Consider the following 26,017-nt stretch of genomic DNA (forward strand, 5'->3'; position numbering starts at 1 on the left):
TGGCCCGATTATTGAGAGCGAACTCTGCCAATGGCAAAAAAGCAACCCAATCATCCTGGTCAGCAGACACAAAACACCTCAGATATGTCTCCAGGGTCTGATTAGTCCGCTCGGTCTGGCCATTCGTCTGAGGATGGAAAGCGGACGAAAAAGATAAATCTATGCCCATCCTAGCACAGAATGCCCGCCAAAATCTAGACACGAATTGGGTCCCTCTGTCAGAAATGATATTCTCAGGAATACCATGCAAACGAACAACATTTTGAAAAAACAGAGGAACCAACTCGGAAGAAGAAGGCAACTTGGGCAGAGGAACCAAATGGACCATCTTAGAGAAACGGTCACACACCACCCAGATGACAGACATCTTCTGAGAAACAGGCAGATCTGAAATAAAATCCATCGAGATGTGCGTCCAAGGCCTCTTAGGAATAGGCAAGGGCAACAATAATCCACTAGCCCGAGAACAACAAGGCTTGGCCCGAGCACAAACGTCACAAGACTGCACAAAGCCTCGCACATCTCGTGACAGGGAAGGCCACCAGAAGGACCTTGCCACCAAATCCCTGGTACCAAAAATGCCAGGATGACCTGCCAACGCAGAAGAATGAACCTCAGAGATGACTCTACTGGTCCAATCATCAGGAACAAACAGTTTATCAGGTGGGCAACGATCCGGTCTATCCGCCTGAAACTCCTGCAAGGCCCGCCGCAGGTCTGGAGAAACGGCTGACAATACCACTCCATCCTTAAGGATACCTGTGGGCTCAGAGTTACCAGGCGAGTCAGGCTCCAAACTCCTAGAAAAGGCATCCGCCTTAACATTCTTAGAACCCGGTAGGTATGACACCACAAAATTAAACCGAGAGAAAAATAATGACCAGCGCGCCTGTCTAGGATTCAGGCGCCTGGCGGTCTCAAGATAAATCAAATTTTTGTGGTCAGTCAATACCACCACCTGATGTCTGGCCCCCTCAAGCCAATGGCGCCACTCCTCAAAAGCCCACTTCATGGCCAAAAGCTCCCGATTCCCAACATCATAATTCCGCTCAGCGGGCGAAAATTTACGGGAAAAGAAGGCACAAGGCCTCATCACGGAGCAGTCAGAACTTTTCTGCGACAACACTGCCCCAGCTCCGATCTCAGAAGCGTCGACCTCAACCTGAAAAGGTAGAGCAACATCAGGCTGACGCAACACAGGGGCAGAGGAAAAACGGCGCTTAAGCTCCCGAAAGGCCTCCACAGCGTCAGGGGACCAATCAGCAACATCAGCACCCTTCTTAGTCAAATCAGTCAATGGCTTAGCAATATCCGAAAAACCAGCAATAAATCGACGATAAAAGTTAGCAAAGCCCAAAAATTTCTGAAGACTCTTAAGAGAAGAGGGCTGCGTCCAATCACAAATAGCTTGAACCTTGACAGGATCCATTTCAATGGAAGAGGGAGAAAAAATATATCCCAAAAAGGAAATCCTCTGTACCCCAAAAACACACTTAGAACCCTTCACACACAAAGAATTAGACCGCAAAACCTGGAAAACCCTCCTGACTTGCTGGACATGAGAGTCCCAGTCATCCGAAAAAATCAGAATATCATCCAGATACACAATCATAAATTTATCCAAATAATCGCGAAAAATATCATGCATAAAGGACTGGAAAACTGACGGAGCATTTGAAAGACCAAAAGGCATCACTAAATACTCAAAGTGGCCCTCGGGCGTATTAAATGCGGTCTTCCACTCATCCCCCTGCCTGATTCGCACCAAATTATACGCCCCACGAAGGTCAATCTTAGAGAACCACTTGGCCCCCTTTATGCGAGCAAACAAATCAGTCAGCAACGGCAATGGGTATTGATATTTAACAGTGATTTTGTTCAAAAGCCGATAATCGATACATGGTCTCAAAGAGCCGTCTTTTTTTGACACAAAGAAAAAACCGGCTCCTAAGGGAGATGACGATGGACGAATATGTCCCTTTTCCAAGGACTCCTTTATATATTCTCGCATAGCCGCGTGTTCAGGCACAGACAGATTAAACAAACGACCCTTTGGGTATTTACTACCGGGATTAAATCTATGGCACAATCGCACTCTCGGTGCGGAGGTAACGAACCAAGCTTGGATTCTTCAAAGACGTCACGATAGTCAGACAGGAACTCAGGAATTTCAGAGGGAATAGATGATGAAATGGAAACCACAGGTACATCCCCATGAGCCCCCTTACATCCCCAGCTCAACACAGACATAGCTCTCCAGTCGAGGACTGGGTTGTGAGATTGCAGCCAAGGCAATCCTAGCACCAAATCATCATGTAGATTATACAGCACCAGAAAGCGAATAATCTCCTGGTGATCCGGATTAATACGCATAGTTACTTGTGTCCAGTATTGTGGTTTATTATTAGCCAATGGGGTGGAGTCAATCCCCTTCAGAGGAATAGGAGTCTCCAAAGGCTCTAAATCATACCCACAGCGTTTGGCAAAGGACCAATCCATAAGACTCAAAGCGGCGCCAGAGTCGACATAGGCGTCCGTGGTAATAGATGACAAAGAGCAAATCAGGGTCACAGATAGAATAAACTTAGACGGTAAGGTGCAAATGGAAACAGATTTATCAAGCTTTTTAGTGCGCTTAGAGCATGCTGATATAACATGAGTAGAATCACCACAATAGAAACACAACCCATTTTTCCGTCTAAAATTCTGCCGCTCGCTTCGGGACAGAATTCTATCACACTGCATACTCTCTGGCGACTTCTCAGTGGACACCGCCAGATGGTGCACTGGTTTGCGCTCCCGCAAACGCCTATCGATCTGAATAGCCATTGTCATGGACTCATTCAGACCCGCAGGCACAGGGAACCCCACCATAACATCCTTAATGGCATCAGAGAGACCCTCTCTGAAAGTCGCCGCCAGGGCGCACTCATTCCACTGAGTAAGCACAGACCATTTACGGAATCTTTGGCAGTAAATTTCCGCTTCATCTTGCCCCTGAGATAGGGACATCAAAGTTTTTTCTGCCTGAAGCTCCAAATGAGGTTCGTCATAAAGCAACCCCAAGGCCAGAAAAAACGCATCCACATTGAGCAACGCAGGATCCCCTGGTGTCAATGAGAAAGCCCAGTCTTGAGGTTCGCCCCGGAGCAAGGAAATCACAATCCTGACCTGCTGTGCAGGGTCTCCGGCAGAGCGAAATTTCAGGGACAAAAATAATTTGCAATTATTTCGAAAATTCTGAAACCCAGATCTATTCCCCGAGAAAAATTCCGGCAAAGGAATTCTCGGCTCAGATACAGGTGCATGACAAACAAAGTCTTGCAAATTTTGTACCTTCGTGGCGAGATTATTCAAACCTGCAGTTACACTCTGAAGATCCATTACAAACAGGTGGACACAGAGCCATTCAAAGATTAGAAGGAAAAAAAAAAAAAAAAAAAATCTCAGCAGACTTCTTATTTCTCTCCTTTCTCAGCCAAGGATTTTAACCCTTTAGTGGGCCGGTCAAACTGTCATGTTCTCAATGGCAAGAGAACATAGCATCAGCATATATAGGAACTAGCTCTTGGAAGATGGGAACTGAGCTGACCATGAACTAAACCTAACGCACAACTAGCAGTGGCCGGGTAGCATGCCTACGTTGATTCTAGATGCCCAGCACCAGCCGGAGGACTAAATAATGCTAGCAGAGGAAAATATTAGTCCTAGCTCACCTCTAGAGAAATACCCCGAAAGGAGACAGAGGCCCCCCACATGTATTGGCGGTGAATTAAGATGAAATAACAAACGTAGTATGAAAATAGGTTTAGCAAATTTGAGGTCCACTTACTACATAGCAGAAGACAGAAAGGACACTTTCATGGTCAGCTGAAAACCCTATCAAAACACCATCCAGAAATTACTTTAAAACTCTGGCATTAACTCATAACACCAGAGTGGCAATTCCTGTTCACAAGAGCTTTCCAGACACAGTAACGAAACTACAGCTGTGAACTGGAACAAAAATGCAAAAACAAACATGGACAAGAGTCCAACTTATCTAGTAGTTGTCTAGGAGCAGGAACAAGCACAGAGAGGCTTCTGATAACATTGTTGACCGGCAAGCAACTAACAGAGCAGCAAGGTTATATAGCGACTCCCACATCTTGATGGGAACAGGTGAACAGAGAAGATGAAGACACCAGTTCAATTCCACCAGTAGCCACCGGGGGAGCCCAGAATCCAAATTCACAACACATAAAATTGGCCATTTTTATGCGCTAAACGCTCTCATTTTTCATATTTCTAGTGCAGTAATGCAGTTCAGTTTTCATGTTTCATGTTTGCATGTTTCAGCGCTGCAGTGTGCTGCCTTATTTACTTGACTGTATATGAGTTGGTGACTGTAGGTTCAGCACCTGTTCACACTTAGTCTATGTTTGGATGTGACGGTCAGTTTTTTTAAATGTATTCTTTAGCCTTCTGACTGAGCACTCCGCCTCTTAGTCACAGGTGTTTTAAACGCAACAGGTCCATTACCCCTCCACAGAGAGAGAGAATGTTAGTCTAAGGGTATGTCTCCACGGTCAGGAAACGCTGCGTTTTTGACGCTGCGCAGAGCTGCAGCGTCAAAAAAGCAGCGTCCAGATGTTCCAGCATAGTGGAGGGGATTTTATGAAATCCCGTGTCCACTATGCGTGGAAACCCGCACGCGGCGGCCCTGCGACTACGCACATGCTGCGCGTCTTTTCAGATCGCAGCATGTCCGTACACCTTGCGGGGACGCAGCGTCCCCGCAAGGCATATCACAGGGCCCTATGGGACAGAGCGATCATCCCGGATGTGAAGAGTTAACACATCCGGCATGATCGCGTCCCAGAAAGGGGGCGGGGCTTAGCGCCGAGCGGCGATACCGCCGGCCATCCTGAACGTGGAGACATAGCCTAAGGGTATGTGTCCACGTTCAGGAAACACTGAGTTTTTGACGCAGCGTTGAACAGCATGCATAAAAAACGCAGCGTCCAGATGTTACAGCATAGTGGAGGGGATTTCATGAAATCCTGTCTCCACTATGCAGTAAAAGACGCATGCGGCACACCCGAGAAAACTCACATGCGGCGCATCTTTTAAGAACGCAGCATGTCCTTACATTGCAGAAAAAACTCAAGGACAACGCAGGTGACCTGCCAGTGACCTCAGGTGCAGATTTGGTCAGGATTTTACCTGCATAAAATCCTGACCAAATCCTGAAGCAATCCTGAACGTGGACACATACCCTAAGAAGAGGTTTCACTGGTATCCATTCAGATGGAGACATTTATTCTCAGCGAGGAAAGGAAAGCGTAGGACCTGGTATACGAGAGATGCCCTAAAGTGGCTACCAGGTACACATAAAATTGGCCATTTTTATGCGCTAAACGCTCTCATTTTTCATATTTCTAGTGCAGTAATGCAGTTCAGTTTTCATGTTTCATGTTTGCATGTTTCAGCGCTGCAGTGTGCAGTGAGCTCTCCCTAGTGGTAACTGTATAAATTTGTATTTAGTGAGCTCCTCCTAGTGGTGACTGTATAAATCTGTATGTAGTGAGCTCTCCCTAGTGGTAACTGTATAAATTTGTATGTAGTGAGCTCCTCCTAGTGGTGGCTGTATAAATCTGTATGTAGTGAGCTCCCTCTAGTGGCGGCTGTATAATTCTGTATGTAGTGAGCTCAATCTAGTGGCAGCTGCAAAAATCTGTATGTAGTGATCTCCCCCTTCTGGAGGCTGTATAAATCTGTATGCAGTGTGCTCCTCTTATTGGTGACTGTATAAAACTGTATGTGGTGAGCTCCCTCTAGTGGTGGCTGTATAAATATATATGTAATGGGCTGCCTCTAGTGGTGACTGTATAAATGTGTATGTAGTGAGCTCCTCCTAGTGGTGGCTGTGTAAATCTGTATGTAGTGAGCGCCCCCTAGTGGTGACTGTATAAATCTGTATGTAGTGAGCTCCTCCTAGTGGTGGCTGTATAAATCTGTATGTAATGAGCTCCGTCTAGTGGTGACTGTATAAATCTGCATGCAGTGAGCTCCCCCTAGTGGTGGCTGTATAAATCTGCATGCAGTGAGCTCCCCCTAGTGGTGACTGTATAAATGTTCAAATGCACAGAAAAAAGCAACCCGCACTGCCCGCTTTCATGGGTTGAGCTCCGAAGTGTGGACTGGTACGCCCATCAGCCTCTGATCTCGGGTGCATCAGCCAGAAAAAAACTTGCATAACGGTATAACTAAAGAAGAAATGATGGCCGCACTCACCGATCTCTTTGCAGGTAACTTTATTGGAAGTCCATCTTCACGGCACGGGGGTGTATATTACAGGACATGTGAGAGCCGAACGACGGCCGTTTCGCACCGACCAGGTGCTTCTACGGGTTCACCGAGTGGACGGACATGACGCCTAAAGACAGGTGCGTGTGCACTGCTCCTCCCTCTGCGTCACGCCGTCCACTCTCGGCAACAGACATAAACACATTTAAAATCAATACAAAAATTAAAAACAGTAATACAAAACCAACCCTAGTACAAACCTTATGCATATAAATGTACAAATTACTCCTTATCGTGGTCGCCCCCTATATTGTCTGGTTATAATTAGCAATCATTTATTATGCTTGCGCTACCAAAACTAGCGATCGTTCTGCTACGCTTATCTCCGTAAGTTATCCTAAATATGGCTATACATCCACGTAATGCTTAGGAACACATCACTTGAAAGAAAAACAAGAAGCATAGCGGGGCATGATATAAACATGGAATAAGTATTGTCCAACAAACCCCCTGTCCAACAAATTAGTATAGAGACATAGAGATACCATTCATCTACATGTCATTCTATAGATATATCAAATCTCTACAGGATCGCCTATTCTGACCTGTGAGCGTATCCTGAAATCCCCGTAAGGACTAATGCTGTTTATAAAAATATGGACAAGTCTACTTTGTCGTTGAGTCCAGCCGGACCCATAGCTCCTGTGCGTATGATCCAGGACGCCTCTCGCCTCAGTAGTATGTTATTCCGATCTCCCCCTCTTTTGGGTGGTCTAACCTGCTCGATACCGGCGAAGGTCAAGATCCCTGAATTACCATCATGGGTCTCACGGACATGATCTATCAGTCTCGGTGATCCTTTCCCGGTACTAATTGACCTACAGTGCTCCCTGATCCTTATATACAGGCACCTTATCGTCTTACCGATATAATAGCGTCCACACGGGCACCAAAGGACATATACTACGTACTTAGTTTGGCACGTGATCAAATCTCTTCCTTCATATTGTATAGGTCCAATTCGTAGCACCTTATCTATCGTATGTTGCTTACATAGAGTGCAGCGCCCACATCTATAATTACCCTGAGGGATACTATTTTCCAGCCAGCTTTTAGATTTGTCCTCTGTAACCTGATTCTGCACTATAATATCCCTAATTCTCGTGCTCCTTCTATTAGAAATCAGGGGGCCCCTGGCTACTATCTCTGTGAGGTCCCTATCGCTCTCAAGTAGATGCCAATTACTTCTGATTGCTGTTCTTATCTGCCTGTCCATTGGACCATACTGGAAACAAAAAGTAAATTTTTTGCCTACTAATCTCCTCTCGTTCTCCATATGGCTAGATCGTATCTCCATCTTATCATGTGCATTCTGCCATATTTGATCAGGGTACCCCCTATATTTGAGTCTCTCTCCTAGCTCTCTTGATTGTTTGCAGAAACCACTATGAGTGTTATTAGTCCTTTTAGTTCTGACTAGTTGTCCATACGGGAGACTCTGTTTAGTATGATACGGATGGTAACTGTCAAAGTGCAACAGTGCATTTGTGGCTACAGCTTTTCGGTACAATGACGTATTAATGGCCCCATCAACTATATCTACGCTCACATCCAGAAAATCGAGATGGAACCCTCCGAAAACTGAGGTAAAAGCCATCCCCATGTCATTGTTGTTCAATAGTGTGACAAATTGGCAAAAACTCTCCTCTGACCCATCCCACACTATAAACATATCATCGATATAGCGTAAATACATTTTTATATGTTTAGAGAACACATTCCTGGTGGAATATATATACAGTTCTTCGAAATGTCCCAAATAGAGGTTTGCAAAAGTGCAAGCTGCCGGAGTCCCCATGGCGGTGCCGACCACCTGTAGGTACCAGAGGTCCAGAAATGTAAATGCATTGTGGGTCAAAATAAATTTGAGACTATTGCAAATAAAATCTACAACCCCCATACTCTTATGTGTAGTGTTCAGAATTTGACGTACCGAATCTACCCCCTGTTCCTGTGGAATGCGTGTGTACAGGCTAGTCACATCAATTGATGCCAAGCTAAAGCTTGACTGCCATGTAAACTGCTGTATTTGTTTCAAAAAGGAACCCGTGTCTTTGATGTATGAGGGAATGTGTACCAGCAATGGTCTAAGTAGCCAATCTACATACTTGGAGAGTGGCTCTGTGAGGGATCCCACCCCCGAGACTATGGGTCGTCCCGGTGGGTCCCTCTCTGATTTATGAATTTTAGGGACGTAGTACCAATGTGGCCTCCTAGGGAACTCCGGCAGCAGTTTTTCGGCAACTTTTGATGATAGCACTCCTACCTCTACTGCCTGTCTCAGTAGTGAGCGTAATTCGTTCATGAATTTATTGGTGGGATCTTTTGATAGTCTGACATAAGTGGCTCTATCCTCTAACTGCCTCAGGGACTCTTTAATATACGCCTCTTTGGGAATGAGAACCGCTTTGCCCCCCTTATCCGCGGGGCGAATTATGGTATCCTTCCACCCTTTAATTTCTTTTAGGGCCTTATGTTCTTCAAGTGTAAGGTTGGATGGAGCTTTGGGATAGATAAGGGCCTCTACGTCCTTCAGTACCTGGGCTTCAAATAGATCTATGGCGTTCCCTGGTGACACGGGGGGCATATACACTCACCGGCCACTTTATTAGGTACACCATGCTAGTAACGGGTTGGACCCCCTTTTGCCTTCAGAACTGCCTCAATTCTTCGTGGCATAGATTCAACAAGGTGCTGGAAGCATTCCTCAGAGATTTTGGTCCATATTGACATGATGGCATCACACAGTTGCCGCAGATTTGTCGGCTGCACATCCCAAAGATGCTCCATACAAGGCAGGATGGATCCATGCTTTCATGTTGTTTACGCCAAATTCTGACCCTACCATCCGAATGTCGCAGCAGAAATCGAGACTCATCAGACCAAGCAACGTTTTTCCAATCTTCTACTGTCCAATTTCGATGAGCTTGTGCAAATTGTAGCCTCAGTTTCCTGTTCTTAGCTGAAAGGAGTGGTACCCGGTGTGGTCTTCTGCTGCTGTAGCCCATCTGCCTCAAAGTTCGACGCACTGTGCGTTCAGAGATGCTCTTAGGCCTACCTTGGTTGTAACGGGTGGCGATTTGAGTCACTGTTGCCTTTCTATCAGCTCGAACCAGTCTGCCCATTCTCCTCTGACCTCTGGCATCAACAAGGCATTTCCGCCCACAGAACTGCCGCTTACTGGATTTTTTTTCTTTTTCGGACCATTCTCTGTAAATCCTAGAGATGGTTGTGCGTGAAAATCCCAGTAGATCAGCAGTTTCTGAAATACTCAGACCAGCCCTTCTGGCACCAACAACCATGCCACGTTCAAAGGCACTCAAATCACCTTTCTTCCCCATACTGATGCTCGGTTTGAACTGCAGGAGATTGTCTTGACCATGTCTACATGCCTAAATGCACTGAGTTGCCGCCATGTGATTGGCTGATTAGAAATTAAGTGTTAACAAGAAGTTAGACTGGTGTACCTAATAAAGTGGCCGGTGAGTGTATCTAGAAGCTACCCCTCCTGTGAACGGAGCTACGGACACTGAGGAATCTGATGAAGTGTCTAAGGGATCTTCTGTGATGCTTAGTAATAATTCCGCGTCATTGCGGATATCCGCTAATACTTCAAAACCTGCTCCCGCCATAAAGCCCAATGGTCCTACTGTGCATGGACGTTCACCTTCCAATTTAGTCTGTACCTCTGGTGTTTTCAAGAAATGTTTAAATAAATGAATTTTACGTATGGATTTAAACAGCTCTACCCTGAATTCGGCAAAGTCAAAATCGTTAGGGATACAATAATTGAGGCCCTTTGCTAATAATGATAAATGGGCATTATTTAATGTGTGGTCAGTCAAATTCAACACATGTAACTCGTGGAGTTCTCTTAGTGTTTTTGCCTCCACGAGACTTGTTTCCGTTTGCGGTCCTGGACGAATCCTCCTCTTTTTGCCTCCTCGGCGCGTCCGCCTCCGCCTAAAGGGAAGCTGGCATCCTGTACCTAATGATTTCATAATTCTGAACGTTGGATGTCAGGACTAATTGTAGCAGTTCTTGCGAACACTTGAGCATAATCTGCTCCCATTTGGTGCGAAAGCTAGGGTCTTGTGAGAAGTGTGATATTTCCTTCCACACCCTTAGACCTCGTGGGACTCTGCCACTCTCAACATACGAGGTTAATGAATTATTTGTCCAAAACAACTTGACCTCACGTTCAGATAAATTGAGTAATTTGTACTCTAGGGCTTTAGTACTCAATGTCTGCACCTCATCGGCTTGCTCACAGTCCTTAAAATACTGGTTAACATCCACCCGGCCGGCTTGCAGTCCTGCACTGGCTGATAAAGCTTCTGACTCCATTTCACATATAATTTTCCTGGGTCACGCGTCCACATCCACTACAGCCCAGTCCTCTTAAGTGTGGCGTGCTGGGTTATAAAGCAATCGTATATAGTTCAAATGCACAGAAAAAAGCAACCCGCACTGCCCACTTTCATGGGTTGAGCTCCGAAGTGTGGACTGGTACGCCCATCAGCCTCTGATCTCGGGTGCATCAGCCAGAAAAAAACTTGCATAACGGTATAACTAAAGAAGAAATGATGGCCGCACTCACCGGTCTCTTTGCAGGTAACTTTATTGGAAGTCCATCTTCACGGCACGGGGGTGTATATTACAGGACATGTGAGAGCCGAACGACGGCCGTTTCGCACCGACCAGGTGCTTCTACGGGTTCACCGAGTGGACGGACATGACGCCTAAAGACAGGTGCGTGTGCACTGCTCCTCCCTCTGCGTCACGCCGTCCACTCTCGGCAACAGACATAAACACATTTAAAATCAATACAAAAATTAAAAACAGTAATACAAAACCAACCCTAGTACAAACCTTATGCATATAAATGTACAAATTACTCCTTATCGTGGTCGCCCCCTATATTGTCTGGTTATAATTAGCAATCATATATTATGCTTGCGCTACCAAAACTAGCGATCGTTCTGCTACGCTTATCTCCGTAAGTTATCCTAAATATGGCTATACATCCACGTAATGCTTAGGAACACATCACTTGAAAGAAAAACAAGAAGCATAGCGGGGCATGATATAAACATGGAATAAGTATTGTCCAACAAACCCCCTGTCCAACAAATTAGTATAGAGACATAGAGATCTAGCCATATGGAGAACGAGAGGAGATTAGTAGGCAAAAAATTTACTTTTTGTTTCCAGTATGGTCCAATGGACAGGCAGATAAGAACAGCAATCAGAAGTAATTGGCATCTACTTGAGAGCGATAGGGACCTCACAGAGATAGTAGCCAGGGGCCCCCTGATTTCTAATAGAAGGAGCACGAGAATTAGGGATATTATAGTGCAGAAGGCCTGGAGTTGATTTGAGGTGTGGTGCTTGCATTTGGAAGGTTTTCCTATGAAGTAAACGTGCGGTCAAAAGTGCTCTCCATGAAGGTGAAACAAGCCATTCTTAAGCTGTGAAAACAGAGAAAAAACCCATCCGAGAAATTGCTACAATATTAGGAGTGGCAAAATGTACAGTTTGGTACATCCTGAGAAGGAAAGAAAGCACTGGTGAACTCCTCAATGCAAAAAGACCTGGGCGCCCACGGAAGACAACAGTGGTGGATGATCGCAGAATAATCTCCATGGTGAAGAGAAACCCCTTCACAACAGCCAACCAAGTGACCAACACTCTCCAGGAGGTCGGCGCATCAATATCCAAATCTACCATAAAGAGAAGACTGCATGAAAGTAACTACAGAGGGTCCACTGCACGGTGCAAGCCACTCATAAGCATCAAGAATAAAAAGGCTAAAAACATCTAAAAAAGCCAGCACAGTTCTGGAAGAACATTCTTTGGACAGATGAAACCAAGATCATCCTCTACCAGAATGATGGAAAGAGAAAAGTATGGCGAAGGCGTGGTCCAGCTCATGATCCAAAGCATACCACATCATCTGTAAACCACGGCGGAGGCAGTGTGATGGCTTGGGCATGCATGGCTGCCAGTGGCACTGGGTCACTAGTGTTTATTGATGATGTGACACAGGAATGAATTCTGAGGTATTCAGAGCCGCCATACTGTGTGCTCAGATCCAGCCAAATGCAGCCAAACTGATTGGTCGTCGTTTCATACTACAGATGGACAACGACCCAAAACATAAAGCCAAAGCAACCCAGGAGTTTATTAAAGCAAAGAAGTGGAATATTCTTGAATGGCCAAGTCAGTCACCTGATCTCAACCCAACTGAGCAGCATTTCACTTGTTAAAGACTAAACTTCAGACAGAAAGGCCACAAACAAACAGCAACTGAAAACCACCGCAGTGAAGGCCTGGCAGAGCATCAAAAAGGAGGAAACACAGCGTCTGGTGATGTCCATGAGTTCAAGACTTCAGGCAGTCATTGCCAGCCAAGGGTTTTCAACCAAGTACTAGAAATGAACATTTTATTTAAAATTATTGAATCTGTCCAATTACTTTTGGTCCCTTTAAAAACAGGGTGGCACATGTTAAGGAGCTGAAACTCCTAAACCCTTCATCCAATTTTAATGTGGATACACTCAAATGAAAGCTGAAAGTCTGAACTTCAACTGCATCTGAATTGTTTTGTTTAAAATTCATTGTGGTAATGTCTATAACCAAAATGAGAAAAATGTTGTCTCTGTCCAAATATATATGGACCTAACTGTATGTGTCTCAATAATATATATATATATATATATATATATATATATATATACTGTATATATTTTTTAACGGACATTTGAGCACATAAATCCATTAGATGTCGGTTTTGCAAGCCTGCGAGAAAATATCGCAGTACGGATGCCATACGGATTACATACGGAGGATGCCATGCGCAAAATACGCTGACACACCCTGCCTACGGATGACATACGGATCACTATTTTGGGAACATTTCTCCGTATTACGGCCGTAAAAAACGGACCGTATTGTCTTACACTGAGTGTGACGCCGGCCTGCTATTTAAATTAGATTATTTTTTTTTTAAAGCAAATCTCAAAGTGAAATGTTCCCAAGCTGTACAGTAGATTTATAAGGCTCAGTCCCCGCCATGAATTATGCACTCGCTGGCATATTGTATTTTCCAACTGACACGATTAATCTGGCTGATGGCAGCCCCCTAATCTGCTCTCCGCAGCACTTCCATAATGAGGCCCTGTAAAACACAAAGACACTACAGAAATGCACATTTCCTTGGTGTGCTGTAAATATCCTGGACACCAGACAGCTGGCACTCCGACGACCTGGACATGTTTAGCTGGTGGTACCCGGGCTCCGGGGGCCATTACACAGGATCCCTTCTCTGCAGTCTGCTTTATCGGACAAGAAGCATCTGCTCCTGATAGAAAAGTGCCTGTTACAGAAAATCAAGAGTCAACTCGAAGATTGAGACTCATCCGGCGGGGACGACTCAGCACCGAGAGTTTCGTACCTCGTGCCAAATCCACTTTCTCATCCTTGCCAGATGGGTTCTTGCCACGGCTTAGCGAATAGGCAGAAAAGGCAGCAAAGAGATTGTCGTGATTAGAAAAAAAAAATAATAAAAAGTCACCGCGCTTGGCCGGAGATTTTACTGTGTGTAAAATGAGGACAAGCTCCGATAAGAAAATAGGCATCTGTTCTCCACAATAAACACAGATGAGCCTCCGCGCTCCGTTAAACAAGCCGCATCGGGATGCAACATTCACTTTGTAAATCTTTATAGCGCGTTGCAAAAACGACAGGACGCGTCCAACGACAAGCTGTGAAAATGGGAAGCAATCATGGGATGTCGGAGGAGGCGATGGTGCCGCTGATTGATGTGGAGACGTCTCCCGTTCCAGACCATTATCCGATGTTATGTACGAGTGGGGAGTGGCGACACCAAGGATTAAAACATATTTATATGTATCCAGAAGAGAGTGCGGTTATTTTATTATTGTGGTGTGGCGGGTTTCTTTTAACCGGCGGTGAAGGTTGGGCAGCCAGTGTGCACTGTAGATCCGAAACGTCATTTGACCAAGAGATTTGGTGACATCATTGGTTGGTTGAGGGACCAGTTGCAAACGCTGTCAGATATCTAATCGTGCAACCTAGAAGCCTGCGGCCTCAAAATCAGGAGATGGGTGGTTAGATGGATTCTCTAAGCCACAGGTCAGGGTGAAAAACACGGACCAAAGGCAACGGTACAGCGGGCAGGACTTGTCGGACAGCACATGGTTCAACAAGGACCAGGACAGCGGAACACCAGAAGACACAGAGGCAGGACTCACACACACATGAACTGAAGATGTATCATCATTTCAGGACTTGCAGCAGTGTTTGTAGTGTGAGTAAGTCCAGAAAACATTTTGTTATGCTTACAGCAGACGAAGAGTTAACAAACAGATAAATGGCTAATGGCTGGCAGCAGAGACAACGGGCGAACTTGTTTGTAGAGAAGATACACTGGATCGTTAGAAGAGTAAGTTCGTTATGCTTACAGCAGACAAAGAGTTAACAAGCAGATAAATGGCTAATGGCTGGCAGCAGAGACAACAGGCAAACTTGTTTGTAGAGAAGATACACTGGATCGTTAGAAGAGTAAGTTCGTTATGCTTACAGCAGACGTAGGGTTAGTGGCAGGTCTGAGCCGGGAAGTAAATATAGATTGTAGAAACAGACTGAAGTTTGATGAGAAGATTCGGGCTAAGTGGCACAAACTCCAAGGCACAAGGTAACTGAGCACAAAGCACACTTAATAACCAGGCACACAAGTGCGTCGGAGCCAGCTTTAAAAGGCCTTGGGTGATGATGTCACTGTAGTTCGCCAGGCAACTTCTAAAGCCTAGTGTGGACCACAGCAAAGGGCTGGAGAAGGAAGCAGTGCCCAGCCCTGGAGCCAAGACAGGTTCACATAAAACCTAGAACCCTGCTACCTCCTTATCAAAGAATCTAGAACCTTGTTGCCTTAGAACCATAGAACCCTGTTGCCTTAGAACCATAGAACCTTGCTGTCGTAGAACCATAGAACATAGTACCCTACTATCTTAGAACCATAGAACTCTGCTGCATTAGAATCATAGAAACCTAGAACTCTGCTGCATTATACTCATATAACCCTGCTGCGTTAGAATCATAGAACGCTGCCAGCTCATTCATTTACTTACCTCACTTTCTACTACTTCTTACTGTTTACATGGAAGTGCCAACAGTGTATACAGCTACGAGCTACGTCCTTCCGAGAGAAAGATGGACGCCCCTCGCCGTGTCTTGGTACAGATGACACAGGGTGATAGAAGCCATCCGCTACTGTGTTACGTATTTCGCCACTGGAGTTGTGGGCGCCATACTCCTGTCCTGACTATAGCATCTTGTGTTGTTATATCTGAGATCGACTCTTGGTCTCCTCTGTCAGTGGTGACACTGGTCGGATGCTGGTTATGCCTCCACGTGTATCTTACGTACCGAGTGTTTACCTGGGACCGTGGATAGAGGCAGAATATATGATGATACACGGGCATCGTTATAAACTTATTGTGCCTCATAATCGGCTCAAGTTTTATATGTCTCAATAATTGGTCTAAGTGACAAAAACATCTCATAATGGGGGGAATTTATTAATATTGGTGTTCTATGTGCAGCCTCAAACAGAAGGTGCACCAAACCTAGAGATACATCCCTCCTAATAAATTTGGTGCAATTGTATGTGATCACTTACTATAGACAGCCATAGATTTCAAGGGAATCTGTCAAACTAGAGGGCTTCAATGAGTGGGAAGGCAGAGGGATTTTGCTATTGACCCAAATAATATGTAACGGATCAATCCATAACAAACAGACAACCTCCACATGTATTCAGGCTATCCAGCAGCCGCAAATCATGCAGCTGAGTCGACATAAACTAAATCTCCGAGCACGCCGAAATACTCGGAGACCACCAGAGCATGCTTGGAGAAACTCGAGTAACGAGCATACTCGCTCATCACTAAAAACTACTTTGAAAAAAATAAAATCTAAAAGCTCGTTCCAGAATGTAAATAAAATCTTAAAAAATAAAAGTATATTATTTAGCATTGAGTGTTTTCTATCATAACTATCTGAACTAATATAATATAATATTTATCACATAAGGTAAAAGGCCACAGTGCCGAAATATATTTGTTCAATTAATAGTGCCATACGTTGGCCAAAATATCAATGCAATACCGTGCTGCCGCCAGAAAATATAATGTTTGGTGCACACAGTGCCAAGAAAAAATACTGCTATGCAGTGCTGAAATAATATCAACATACAGTGAGCAAGTAACGGCAACATGTTGGAAGCCTTCTAAATAGTGATGCAATAAAGTGCTGCCATCACCAAAACAGCAAAAATAATACACCGCACAGAGCCACAAGGGGCATTACTAAATACTGCCATATAGTGCTTAAAAAACAGCCAAAATCATCTATGGTGTCTCAGGAGAGCAGCGGAGACATGAGGCAGAACTGGTTACGGTGTCTCGTTTTGATGACAACATGTGAGGGTGTAATGTCCCAGCATGAGACACTCCGGCTAACTGGAGGGGGTCCTGGACTGGATGAGGGTCCTGGAATGTCTTCATAGGTTATTTAAAAAAAATGTATATATAATTTTTTTTCTTTTGAAAAATGCAAATGTCATGAAAGAGAGTAAGACAAGTGCGGTATTGGAGATATCTGCGGAGCTCTTACCTGGGCGTTTCTTGGCCGCCGGTCAAAGTCAGCAGATGTGAAGTGACTGGCAAGCATGGTATAATATCATTACACCGCTCACTCCATGTATAATACCGCCTGCTGCTGCCAAGCGCTCCAGACTACAGACAATGCCTCGTGCAGATGGCACAGTCAATGGCAAGCGGTACATAGAATTACTATATTTCAACGCTGCCGTTTCAATATGAAAATGTTGGTGTTGTTGGTGCCCGTCCAAGCGTCAAGACCTTTGCAGTTGCTCCTTCGGATTTCTCTATGTAACATGTATTCTTTGTATTTTTTTCTTTTTCCTCTGACTTTTAAAAATACTTATTCTCTCTACACCCGATGTTTTGATTCAGTCCTCTAAGTGTAATGTTACTTCTGTGCCCAGTCTGCAGCTGCCTCTCCCATCTCACAGTATGCAGAAGAAGAACTGCAGCTGCATCTCCCCTCTCGCAGCATGCAGAACTGCAGCTCCCTCTCTCCTCTCACAGTATGCAGAAGAACTGCAGCTCCCTCTCCCCCCTCACAGTATGCAGAAGAACTGCAGCTCCCTCTCCCCTCTCACAGCATGCAGGCTCCTATACACAGAAGAAGAACTGCAGCTGCCTCTCCCCTCTCGCAGCATGCAGGCTGCTAAACACTGAAGAACTAAAGCTGCATCTCCCCTCCCATAGCATGCAGAAGAACTACAGCTCCCCCTCCCAGCATGCAGGCTCCCATACAGAGAAGAACTGCAGCTGCATCTCCCCTCCCACAGCAAGCAGAAGAACTGCAGCTCCCTCTCCCCTCTCACAGCATGCAGGCTCCCATACACAGAAGAACTGCAGCTCCCTCTCCCCTCTCACAGTATGCAGGCTCCCATACAGAGGAACTGCAGCTGCATCTCCCCTCCCACAGCACGCAGAAGAAGAACTGCATCTCCCTCTCCCCTCTCACAGCATGCAGGCTCCCATACACAGAAGAACTGCAGCTCCCTCTCCCCTCTCACAGTATGCAGGCTCCCATACAGAGGAACTGCAGCTGCATCTCCCCTCCCACAGCACGCAGAAGAAGAACTGCAGCTCCCTCTCTCCTCTCACAGCATGCAGGCTCCTATACACAGAAGAACTGCAGCTGCCTCTCCCCTCTCACAGCATGCAGGCTACCATACACAGAGAAGAACTGCAGCAGCATCTCCCTCCACCCTGTCATCTATTAATGGCACTAATTATATAGACATTTATATGATCCCATATATAGGTCTCCTAGAAGGCCCTAGTAAACCGAAGAGGCTGAGCGCTTGTACCTTCATTTTAGCCAGAAATAGGGGTCTTAGAAGTAGGACCCTCATTGGTCAAAACTTCTGACATTTCACTAAGACAGGTAAAAAGTTTTTTTGAGAATGATAGGAACCCTTCAATGAAGGTCAAGGGGTCAAAGTAAGTATGAAAGCAGGCATTACATATGCCACGTGCCTTGTGCTCCATTTTGGGATCATTTTTGAACACGTTACCGTGATATTAGCAGCGTCCTTATAAACCTTCTTCACATTGTGTCGCCACAGATGCTGCTGTGTGTAAGATTTGTTGTTCTCGATTTGTTTATTCTCCTGCTAAATAACGCGGCTTCAAAAACAAGTAGTTTATTATTAGTGGCCATATGGAGCCACGTGGATGGGATTTACATGTGCCGTCGCATTAACTCTCGGCAATCACGGCGGGGCGAGGTACAATCTGCTGTCATACAGTCTAGCGCCCTCTCTGGTAGCTTCATGGCTACAATTCCATGCTCTTCTTATAGGGTACGTACAGCTCTGCACATCAGTTTTTCACTTTAGTTTTTCTACACAAAATAACGCTATGTACATACATTACATGTTACACATTTTTTCACGTTACACCCACAAACTTAAATGTATTTTATTGGGATTTCATGTCATATCAACACAAAGTACAGGATACAGGACTTTCTAAATATAAATCTGGAAATTGTGCCTTTCACTTGTATTCAGACCCCCTCAGTCAAGGACCACCTTCCGCTACAATTGCTGCTGTAGTCTCTCTGGGTCTGTCTTACCAGCTTTGCACATCTAGAGGTGACATTTTGCCCCTTCTTCTTTGCACACTCGCTCTCGCTCAGTGAGACTGGATGGAGACGTCTGTGAACAGCAATCTTGTCACAGATTCTCAATGGGATTCAGGTCTGGACTGTGACTAGGCCATTCACACACAGAATATGCTTTGATCTAAACCATCCACTATAGCTCTGGCAGGATGTTTAAGGTCGTTGTCCTGCTGGAAAGTGAACATACGCCCCAGTCTCAAGACTTTTGCAGCCTCTAACACATTTTCCTCCAGAATTGCCCTGTACATTGTTTCATCCATCTTCCAATCACCTCTGATCAGCTTCCCTGCCCCTGCTGAAGGAAAGCCTCTCCACAGCAGGATGCTGCCACCACCATGTGTGACGGTGGGGATGGTGTTTTCAAGGTGATGTGCAGTGTTAGTTTTCCACCACACACAGGTTTCTGCATTTAGTCCAAATTAGTCCAAATCTCTAATTAGTGCTCTCCTTGCTTGGGATGTCAGTTTAGGTGGAAGGCCATGTCTCTGTAGGTACTCCTTCCATTTTTTGACGATGGATTGCATAGCGTCTGTGTGGTCTTCAGAGCTTGTGCTATTTTTTTTTTATAACCTAACCCTGCTTTACTCTTCTCCAGAACTTTATCCCTGACCTGTCTGGTGGGCTCCTTGGTTTTTATGATGCTGTTTGATCCCTAATGTTCTCACACAAACCTCTCAGGCCTTCACAGAATAGATGTAGTTATACTAAGACTAAATTACACACAATTTACTAATTATGTTACTTATGGAGGCTAGGGTTGAGCGAAACGGATCGGACATTTTCAAAAGTCGCCGACTTTCAGCAAAGTCGGGTTTCATGAAACCCGACCCGATCCCACTGTGGGATCGGCCATGCGGTCGGCGATCTTCGCGCCAAAGTCGCGTTTCATATGACGCTTTCCCCGCCATTTTTTCAGCCAATGAAGGAGTGTTGGCAGCGTGATGACATAGGTTCTGGCTTGCTTTGTGCGGCGTCACAGGGGGTAAAGCCGCCATGTTAACGTTTGGGATATAGCGATTTGCACAGTGAAACACAAACTTTGCAGGGACGGAGGAGAGAGAGAGAGAGAGAGAGAGAGAAAAAAAATATATATCCTCATAGACTTGCATTGGGTTTCGTGTTTCGGTCGGCCCCCCGACTTTTCACAATAATCGGCAGATTTCACACGATCCGACTTTCGAGACAGTCGGGTTTCACGAAACCCGACTCGATCCTAAAAAAGCAAAAGTCGCTCAACCCTAATGGAGGCGATTAGTCACTCAGGATTTTATTTAGGGGTATCACACTACAGAGGGCTGAATACATATTGTGAGGCAGTGACCCCTGGTACAGCCAGGTGGCGCTGTATGTGCTCTGCAGAATGTGCATGGAAGCGTAGTGAGGCCATGAGGGCGTACTACAGACACAGGTGTGGCTGTAATTAGTATAGTGAAGCAGTGACTGATTTAAAAGCCCTGTAGTAGTGGGGGAGGTGTGTCAGTGTGTTCTTGGAAGCAGGCAGGGCAGTTGTCTGCAGAGCTCTCTCTGTGTGGAGCAACACAGAGGCTAAAGGAACCAGAGAGACTGACACCCTGCGTCTTGGACTGTCTTATGTGTACCCAGCTGCACTCCGGAGGATAAAGAGTGCAGTGCGCTGAGTGAGTACAGAGACTTGTTACCGGCGTGCGTTCACCTAGGGAAACTGGACGGAGGGAAGTTCGGCCTGTGTATTGACTGCATCATATAGCCATGCATTATTAATGGACTGTATGAAGAAGCCATATACTATATTGACAGTGTGAAGTAACACAATAAAAGAACGTTTTGTTTGAACTTGCTTGGGTCACTGCCATTTCACTGTGTATGGTCCTGCCGCTGCATCACAATATATATATATATATATATATATATATATATATATATATATATATATATATATATATATATATTAAAACTAATTATAAAATTATAAAACCATGTATCATTTCTTTTACACTTGTTTTGGTATCATACAAAATCCCAATAAACTACAATTAAGTCTATCGGTGTAATATGAAAAAATGTGGAAAAGTTCACGGGGTATGAATACTTTTTTAAGTCACTGTATGGATAAACGTTCTCTACATATGGGAGACTTGGAAAAGTTGCAATAGGATTTTATTATTATGAATATGTATTTTTGGGGCACTGATTTGCATTAGTGATTTACATTTTTCTCCTCCATTTCTCTGCATTCTTCTATGCTGATGATGGAGTTACAATAGGTGCAGGATGATACAGATGATCTCACTTAATGTTCTTCGGAGAATGTTCCTATGATAGTACAGCAGGTGCTGAAATCTAATTGTCGCATTACATCCAATTAGTCATCAGATTTCAGAAATCCATTAACTTAGCATTAAACACGATCCTCAGGCTCCAAGAGCGAATCACTAATTTATATATTCATATTACATTTCCTACAGGTAACCTGGTACATAATATGGAGAGTAGGGGAGGCCTCAAGCAATGGGACCTTTTCCTTTTGCCGACCATAAAGACTCCTACATGCCAAGATTATGCAATTGACTCAGCAGGATCGGTCTGAGGAGTTTAGTGTCCTGAGTGCTGATGGCGAGATCTAGCATTGTAAGGGTACCGTCACACATTGAAATTTTCATCGCTGCGACGGCACGATTCGTGACGTCGCAGCGTCGTATGAATATCGCTCCAGCGTCGTAGACTGCGGTCACACGTTGCAATCACGGCGCTGGAGCGATGCCGAAGTCCCCGGTAACCAGGGTAAACATCGGGTAACTAAGCGCAGGGCCGCGCTTAGTAACCCGATGTTTACCCTGGTTACCAGCGTAAACGTAAAAAAACAAACAGTACATACTCACTCGTCGGTGTCCTTCAGGTCCCTTGCCGTCTGCTTCCTGCTCTGAGTGCAGCCGTACAGTGAGCAGAGCGCAGCACCGCTGCGCTCTGCTCTCACTTTCCGGCCGGCACTCAGAGCAGGAAGCAGACGGCAAGGGACCTGAAGGACACCGACGGGTGAGTATGCACGGTTTGTTTTTTTACGTTTACGCTTGTAACCAGGGTAAACATCGGGTTACTAAGCGCGGCCCTGCGCTTAGTTACCCGATGTTTACCCTGGTTACAAGCGAAGACATCGCTGGATCGCTGTCACACACAACGATCCAGCGATGTCAGCGGGTGATCAAGCGACGAAAGAAAGTTCCAAACGATCTGCTACGACGTACGATTCTCAGCAGGGTGTCTGATCGCAGTAGCGTGTCAGACACAGCGATATCGTAACGATATCGCTAGAACGTCACGAATCGTAACGTCGTAGCGATGGAAATTTCAATGTGTGACGGTACCCTTAGTCTTGTGCCATGTTCCAAACTGACTCCCGATACAGTTTATGTATACTCTATCTGATCAAGAGCGATTGGGGTGATTAAGAGGTGTGGACAATATTTTAAAGGGGTCCTGTCACTTGCTCAAAAATAATTGAGCTAAATACCTTGTAAAAATCCCTGAGTTCCCCTGATTCTGACACCTTTTTCCATTTCGCGCTGCATCGCTCCATTGCCGAAATATTCACATTTGTTGCTTTTGGAGCACAGCATGTGAAATCTCTTTTTGTAGACAAACTGGGCGTTTCTTGAGAGTCTTCTTTAGGGGCGTGTGCTTTCACCCCTCCTTCTAAGACACCACCAACCACAGTTCAGTTGCAAAGCTGTGATTGGCAGCATCTGGTAGGGAGAGGTGAAAGGACATGCCCCAGAGAAGACTATGAAGAAATATCCAGTTGGTTTGCAAGCAGAGATTTCATATACTAAGCTCCAAAAGCAGCAAATGTAAATATCTCGGCAATGGAGCGACGCAGCTCAAAACAGAAAAAAGCAACAGAATCAGGGGAACGCAGGGATTTTTACAAGGTATTTAACTCATTTTATTTGAGAAAGTGACAGGTACTCTTTATGAGGTTTTCAAAAATTAGCCAAAAATACAGGAGACACATTATGTGACGCTGGATTTTCCTTTTTTGAATGATCTTTACTAGAAAGAACTTTATACTTTCTGGTTTTTGAACAGGACTCTCCTGAACATGGGAGAAGGGGAAGGACTTAGAGTGGCTTGGATTCAATGAGGTGTGTCTATTATATTTAGAGGGTATTTCCAGACAGAGCAAAGAGAAGGTGGGAAATTTACAAAAACGTCAAAACTGCACATAATAAGTTTTAAAAAGGTTTACCTTCCACATCAAGGCACCTGGGAGGTTCATCGGACCAGATGAGGTTGTACATGCACTCCAGATATTCTGCCCCCTCCAGCTTATACCCAGGAAAACACTGATAAGAAACCACCCGACCCACGGGGAACGAGGAGTCAAAGTCCGAGATGTTTACGTAACTGTGAGGAAGAACCAAAGGCCGGAGGCAACCTGGAGAGTCCGAGACCAAAGGGAAAAGTTATCAAATAGAGGAAAAGTTACCAACACCGTAAGATATAAAAGCAACATCTCTAAGCTGCTCACACATATAAAAATAGACAAATGTAGGGTCTGCATTATGGCTGCAACAAGAGGACCCCCAAATGGTGTGCTTGAAGCAAACCGATCACCAATGGATATGCTCCTTTGGTGGTTGATCCTGTTTGATCCTCACTTTGGATCACAAAGGAAATTTTTCAGATTTAGGACAGATCAGGTCATGGTTTATAGTTCACATTCTTACTCTGCATGAATAGGGAAGAAGATAACCTGCGGATAGGTTGGGAACTGACCACTGGTCCAACCTATCAATCCTAAAACAGAGATCAGAAATGCCACATCAGAATAAAGAATGTGTGTGCCACTCATTTCTTTCTCCGTGGTATTGCCGGAAATAGCGAACACTTTACTAGAGAATGCATGGAGTGGTACTACTAGAGAATGAATGGAGTGGTACTACTATAGAATGAATGGAGTGGTACTACTAGAGAATGAATGGAGTGGTACTACTATAGAATGAATGGAGTGGTACTACTAGAAAATGAATGGAGTGGTACTACTAGAAAATGAATGGAGTGGTACTACTAGAGAATGGATGGAGTGGTACTACTAGAGAATGGATGGAGTGGTATTACTAGAGAATGGATGGAGTGGTACTACTAGAGAATGGATGGAGTGGTACTACTAGAGAATGGATGGAGTGGTACTACTAGAGAATGAATGGAGTGGTACTACTAGAGAATGGATGGAGTGGTACTACTAGAGAATGAATGGAGTGGTACTACTAGAGAATGAATGGAGTGGTACTACTATAGAATGAATGGAGTGGTACTACTAGAAAATGAATGGAGTGGTACTACTAGAAAATGAATGGAGTGGTACTACTAGAGAATGGATGGAGTGGTACTACTAGAGAATGGATGGAGTGGTACTACTAGAGAATGGATGGAGTGGTGCTACTAGAGAATGAATGGAGTGGTACTACTAGAGAATGGATGGAGTGGTATTACTAGAGAATGAATGGAGTGGTACTACTAGAGAATGGATGGAGTGGTATTACTAGAGAATGAATGGAGTGGTATTACTAGAGAATGGATGGAGTGGTACTACTAGAGAATGGATGGAGTGGTACTACTAGAGAATGAATGGAGTGGTACTACTAGAGAATGGATGGAGTGGTACTACTAGAGAATGAATGGAGTGGTACTACTAGAGAATGGATGGAGTGGTACTACTAGAGAATGGATGGAGTGGTACTACTAGAGAATGAATGGAGTGGTACTACTAGAGAATGGATGGAGTGGTATTAGTAGAGAATGAATGGAGTACTACTAGAGAATGAATGGAGTGGTACTACTAGAGAATGGATGGAGTGGTGCTACTAGAGAATGGATGGAGTGGTACTACTAGAGAATGAATGGAGTCATATTACTAGAGAATGAATGGAGTGGTACTACTAGAGAATGGATGGAGTGGTACTACTAGAGAATGAATGGAGTGGTACTACTAGAGAATGGATGGAGTGGTATTACTAGAGAATGAATGGAGTGGTGCTACTAGAGAATGAATGGAGTGGTACTACTAGAGAATGAATGGAGTCATATTACTAGAGAATGAATGGAGTGGTACTACTAGAGAATGGATGGAGTGGTACTACTAGAGAATGAATGGAGTGGTACTACTAGAGAATGGATGGAGTGGTATTACTAGAGAATGAATGGAGTGGTGCTACTAGAGAATGAATGGAGTGGTACTACTAGAGAATGAATGGAGTCATATTACTAGAGAATGAATGGAGTGGTGCTACTAGAGAATGAATGGAGTGGTACTACTAGAGAATGGATGGAGTGGTACTACTAGAGAATGAATGGAGTGGTACTACTAGAGAATGGATGGAGTGGTACTACTAGAGAATGAATGGAGTGGTACTACTAGAGAATGGATGGAGTGGTATTACTAGAGAATGAATGGAGTGGTACTACTAGAGAATGGATGGAGTGGTATTACTAGAGAATGAATGGAGTGGTATTACTAGAGAATGGATGGAGTGGTACTACTAGAGAATGGATGGAGTGGTACTACTAGAGAATGAATGGAGTGGTACTACTAGAGAATGGATGGAGTGGTATTACTAGAGAATGGATGGAGTGGTACTACTAGAGAATGGATGGAGTGGTACTACTAGAGAATGGATGGAGTGGTATTACTAGAGAATGGATGGAGTGGTACTACTAGAGAATGGATGGAGTGGTATTACTAGAGAATGAATGGAGTGGTACTACTAGAGAATGGATGGAGTGGTATTACTAGAGAATGGATGGAGTGGTACTACTAGAGAATGGATGGAGTGGTACTACTAGAGAATGAATGGAGTGGTACTACTAGAGAATGGATGGAGTGGTA

General features: G+C 44.7%; 1 protein-coding gene across 3 annotated transcripts in view; it reads right to left on the reverse strand.

Moving 5' to 3' along the window:
* SUSD4 (sushi domain containing 4) overlaps nt 1–26,017 on the reverse strand; it is a 157,099-nt gene that overhangs the window by 7,677 nt on the left and 123,405 nt on the right. For all 3 annotated transcript variants that reach the window (XM_077282202.1, XM_077282200.1, XM_077282201.1), the window contains one exon: nt 23,378–23,566. In XM_077282202.1, coding sequence (XP_077138317.1) covers nt 23,378–23,566 — 189 coding nt within the window. The remainder of the gene's footprint in view (nt 1–23,377; nt 23,567–26,017) is intronic.

This window comes from Ranitomeya variabilis, chromosome 2 (assembly GCF_051348905.1).
Source record: "Ranitomeya variabilis isolate aRanVar5 chromosome 2, aRanVar5.hap1, whole genome shotgun sequence".
NCBI lineage: Eukaryota > Metazoa > Chordata > Amphibia > Anura > Dendrobatidae > Ranitomeya > Ranitomeya variabilis.